The sequence below is a fragment of the Salminus brasiliensis genome, unplaced genomic scaffold (genome assembly GCF_030463535.1).
Source record: "Salminus brasiliensis unplaced genomic scaffold, fSalBra1.hap2 scaffold_120, whole genome shotgun sequence".
Classification (NCBI taxonomy): Eukaryota; Metazoa; Chordata; class Actinopteri; order Characiformes; family Bryconidae; genus Salminus; species Salminus brasiliensis.
This window is the reverse complement of record NW_027326653.1, coordinates 1-4,742: the sequence shown is the minus strand read 5'-3', so window position 1 is coordinate 4,742 and position 4,742 is coordinate 1. Positions and strand designations below refer to the sequence as shown.

General features: G+C 49.5%; 1 protein-coding gene across 3 annotated transcripts; it reads left to right on the top strand.

Moving 5' to 3' along the window:
• Positions 1 to 368: 368 nt before the first annotated feature.
• rchy1 (ring finger and CHY zinc finger domain containing 1) lies at positions 369 to 4,698 on the top strand. 3 transcript variants are annotated; one of them, XM_072671982.1, is made up of 8 exons: positions 369 to 456; positions 1,775 to 1,894; positions 2,049 to 2,164; positions 3,022 to 3,100; positions 3,240 to 3,343; positions 3,439 to 3,468; positions 3,581 to 3,701; positions 3,824 to 4,698. In XM_072671982.1, exons 2-8 carry the CDS (start codon positions 1,838 to 1,840, stop codon positions 3,935 to 3,937), a joined length of 621 nt encoding a protein of 206 aa, XP_072528083.1. In that variant the 5' UTR covers positions 369 to 456; positions 1,775 to 1,837; the 3' UTR covers positions 3,938 to 4,698. The 3 variants fall into 3 exon arrangements, with proteins under 3 accessions (XP_072528083.1, XP_072528081.1, XP_072528082.1); XM_072671980.1 differs by lacking the exon at positions 369 to 456 and adding an exon at positions 513 to 728; XM_072671981.1 differs by lacking the exon at positions 369 to 456 and adding an exon at positions 518 to 728 and having other exon boundaries at positions 3,827 to 4,698.
• The last annotated feature ends 44 nt before the right edge of the window (positions 4,699 to 4,742 follow it).

Below are 4,742 nucleotides of genomic sequence, written 5' to 3'. Positions count from 1 at the left end.
AAGCATCCCAGGTTTTTGGATTGTGGATTGTGTGTGGGCTCTCAGGGGCTTAAGCCCCCTTAAAGATGGGAATTAAGGATAATTAGCTGGGGGGACGCATAGACCACCTCCAAGAGCACCTCCAGGCCCTAATACAGTCCCTGCAGAGGAGAATAGGACTCTCTCTGGAGCAGATCAGCATCACGACCCTATTGCTGCCTAATAATGCCAGGCGTGGGCTAGTGGAGGGGTATATAAAGCCCCCCAGCAATGATGGATGTACTTTTGGATGGGATGAGGGGGGTCAGGTGGGGTGGTGATCATCATCATCATCATCATCATCATCACCATCATCATCATAATCACCATCATCATCATCATCATCATTATCTAAAATTGTCACAGCAAGCCTTCTTCTCTGGACAGTAGAGGATCAGCTTGATTTCAGGCAAAGCAAAGCAAAGCAAAGCAAAGCAGGTGTCCCGATACTTTTGTCAATTGATCATCAATCGTTCATCAGAGAACTCCCGTTTTGAACATTTTAAAAACGTGTTTTAGGAAGGTGGTTTTGAGCAGCTTGTGTCTCACAGACCTCCGCCGCGGTCTCATGGTTAATGTGGTCATTTTAAGGTCACTGCGAGGCGAGCCTGCTGGCCCTCTCTCGGGGGGGAATAAAGCTGGAGCGGCTTGTGGCGAACATGGCCGCTGAAGTGGGCTGTGAGCATTATGTCCGCAGCTGTTTGCTGAAAGTGAGCCCTGCTTTCTCAGCATTTGGGACTTATTTCTGTTTGATAATCAGCTGGAGGGCCGTGTGGGTTTAGTGCGAGCGCGGGACAGGCTCGTCCACTCCGCCTTCCAGCGCCGGGTAGCCGGCTAGCCCGTTAGCCCGTTAGCCTGTTAGCATTAGCGGAGTTTGGGCTGAGGGGAAAAAGGGGCTCAGAGCCTCTAACTGCGCGACTGGGCGCCTCAGCTGCTCCCAGGACAACGACTTTCCCTCACATTTCCTTCAGAAACGCAGTAAAACCGCGTTTTATTCGAGTAAACGGGGAGTTGCTGAGCACAGGTAGCTAGCTGGAGTTGGCTAAGCTAACATTAGCTAGTTAGCTAGAAGAAGCCACTGGTGTACATCGCTGCTGCTGCTGCTGCTGTGAACACCCCCTCGTGCTCTGGGCAGGCTAAAATGCTACATCGGTAGAAGGATTAGTTCTAAAATTGGTTATTTTTTATTATTTTACTGTTACTGAGAGGTGTTCAGTGTGTAAACTGGAGTGCCGGCAACCTCTCCCCGCGTTTAGCCATTTCCCCTCTCTGTATCTAGAACACAGGGACTGGAAACCATGTTCTTCAGGACCCCTGCTATTTATACTGTAATTTGGGGGTCTTAGTTGGAGTACCTGTGTGTGGAACTACCTCCACCATGTTTGGAGGCTGTCCTCAAGCCTGGCTAGCTCTTATTGTGAGCTGTAACAGTGTGTGGAACTACCTCCACCATGTTTGGAGGCTGTCTTGAAGCCTGGCTAGCTCTTACTGTAGGTTGTTTTGTAATTTAGGGGTCTTAGTTGGAGTACCTGTGTGTGGAACTACCTCCACCATGTTTGGAGGCTGTCCTTAGGCTTGGCTAGGTCTCACTGTACGCTGTTTTGTAATTTAGTTGGAGTCACTGTGTGTGGAACTACCTCCACCATGTTTGGAGGCTGTCCTGAAGCCTGGCTAGCTCTCACTATGAATTGTTTCTCTCTCTCTGTGTGTGTGTGTGTGTGTGTGTGTGTGTGTGTGTGTGTGTGTGTCTCCTCAGGCGCCCTGCTGTGGGAAGTTCTATGTGTGCAGGCTCTGCCACGATGCTGAGGAGGATCACCAGATGGACCGCTTTCAGGTGAAGGAGGTCAGGTGTGCGGTGTGTCACCGCGTCCAGCAGGTAAGGACCTTTATGAACTCGTCTGGCCGATGGTGTTGAGGTCGCTTCACAAAACCAGCCGCAGGTGGCGGAGCGCTGAAATGCGCTGAGCTGAAGGTTCAGTCATGATGTGTGACGTAAAGCCCTCTGCCCATAAGTCAGGTGTGTGTTTCAGGCGCAGCAGCTGTGTGAAGCCTGCGGGGTGCAGTTTGGGGAGTACTACTGTGATATCTGTCACCTGTTTGATAAGAACAAGAAGCAGTACCACTGCCAGCCCTGTGGAATCTGCAGGTGAGGGCAAACGCATGCAGCACACCTCCTTATTCCTCTCCTGTTCCTGCTCTTACTTACACCTTATGGACAGAAGTATTGGGACACCTACAGGAGCTTTTCTGACGTCCCTAGTTGTGATTGGATGAGAAGTATAAACAGACTCCATTCTGACTCCCTATTGGTTTATAAGAGATCCATCACACCTGCACACGTCCCGTCACTCTCCAGCGAGCTCACAGCAGACGTCTGTAGTCTAGTATGAAGACTGTGTCCGTGGCAGAGACTCAAGAGAGCTGCGGTGAAACGTCCCGACTGAGCCCCCGCCGTCACACGCCTCTGAAGTCTGACTTTCTGCAGCTTTACAAAACTTCTAGACAACGACTCCTCATATTTTCCTCCATGAAGCTCATGTTGATGCTCAGTAGAGCACAGAGACGCTCCTTTAATAGAGCTGATATTACTGAAATGCTTCATTTTCAATGGGCAGATCTGCAGCTGAAACAGGAGCCTAGTGCAGCCCAACATTTTTAACATCAACATTTTAATAGATCATTCTCCTCATTATGACTTTTAGAGAAATGGGGTTTTGGGAGGGGGGGGGGTAGTGCACTATAGACCCCTGTGGAGCGGCCTAAGCTTTCGGTCTTTGTTTTCCTTCCATTACTTTTACTTTTCTACTTGAAGTCGTTCTGTAACCAGTACTTTTACACTTTTACTGGAGTAAAAAGCTTCAGTTGATTCTTCAGCTTCTATAGAAGTCTTTTAAACCCTCGTATCTCCACTCACTTCTACCTGAGTGATGAGTGTCAGTACTCTCTCTGCTGCTCATTTGAAGGCTGACGTCTTTGCTGTGTCTTTGTGTTCTGTTCTGTTAGGATCGGTCCCAGAGAGAAGTACTTCCACTGTCTGAAGTGTAACTTGTGCTTAGTCAGCGACCTTCAGGGGAACCACAAGGTGGGAAAAGTGTCCTCACACTGATAGTTGGTGCTAAAATCGATAAACCAGGATGACGTTCTGCTCTTTAAGCTCGGATGTTGTCCAGGCTTCGTAGTCCAGCTCGTGCTGATGTTGCTGGTGGTTGTTGTTGTTTCAGTGTGTGGAGAACGTGTCCAGGCAGAACTGTCCCGTGTGCATGGAGGACATCCACACGTCCAGGATCGGAGCCCACGTCCTGTCCTGCGGTCATCTACTGCACAAGTTAGTGCCTATGTAGCTCACATGCCCAGCCATGCCCTCTTCTGCTGCAGATATTTAACTGCTTCTGATATTTGACTTCTTTCGTTTATGTGAAGGACCTGCTTCGAGGAGATGTGCAAGACCGGGTGAGTGTCGTGTTGCCTGTAGTCACAAGCTAATGTCAGTGTTTCTATCATTTCTAAAATAACGTGATAATACGAAGACTGTGGTCATGCCCTCCTGGTGTATGTGTTTCAGTGCCTACCGCTGTCCTCTGTGCATGCACTCCGTGTTTAACATGGAGGACTACTGGGAGCAGAAAGACATGGAGATTGCCCAGTCTCCGATGCCCCCAGAGTACCAGCATGCTACAGTCAAGGTACTGCAGCCTCAGTCCAGCTGTTACTACAGGAAGCGTAGGTTTATAGACACCAGTGTGTTCATTCACTCAGATTATGCCGCGTGTGTGTGTGTGTGTGTGTGTGTGTGTGTGTGTGTTAGCAGATCCTGTGTAACGACTGCCAGTGCCACTGTACCGTTCCCTTCCATGTTTTGGGGATGAAGTGCAGCAGCTGTGGCTCCTACAACACGGCGCAGGACGGGGGTCTGATATAGCCTGCAGAACAACAGCAGCAGCAGCAGCAGCAGCAGCAGCCTGCTGAACCCGAGTCAGAAACCCAATGACCTGAGGTGCACTAGGCTTCCTCTCCTCCTCTGATTTCTCTCTCTCACTCTCTCTCACGCTCTCCACTCGTCTCTTCCTCACCTCACCTTCAGTTCCCAGAAAAACGAGCAGCTTCAGCTCCTCTGTGGTTTGGCAGGTATTTTACAGTATGCCAGTGTTAGTCTGATCTTTATCTGCCCCCCCCTGTAGCGCCCCATCGATTACCACTCCAGCACGTCTCTGTCTACTCCTAAACCACCTATTAGAGCCGGCAACGGCCAGATTGAGCTAATTCCGATGATTCCGTTAAGAAATTCTTCTGTTTAAGGAGACGCGTTGGGGCTCACGATGGCTACAGACCCAGCAGATAGAGATCAGGTTCCCTCACTTCTACCTGAATATCAGCACCACCAAGTAGCCGTCATACTCCTGACGGTCCGACCTCCTTCATCCAGCCCTGTATGTGCGAGGCTGTCCTTCGTCACGTTTATACACAGTGCATTGCTTCTTATTTGCAGATGAAGCAGAGTGTGTTATTTATGGGAGGTTTTAATAAGCAGATCGGATTTAAAACGGGCTGGGAGCAGTTCTCTACAGTAGAGTTAGAGTTTGTCCCGGTTGCAGATCCAGGCTAACCTACCGTGTGTCATCATAAAGATGTGCTGCTAAAATGCGTTTGAATGATATGGTTTGAATAAATGAATAAAATGTTGACTGCTTGTATGTGGAGAGTCCTGAAACGCCACGGCGTCGTTA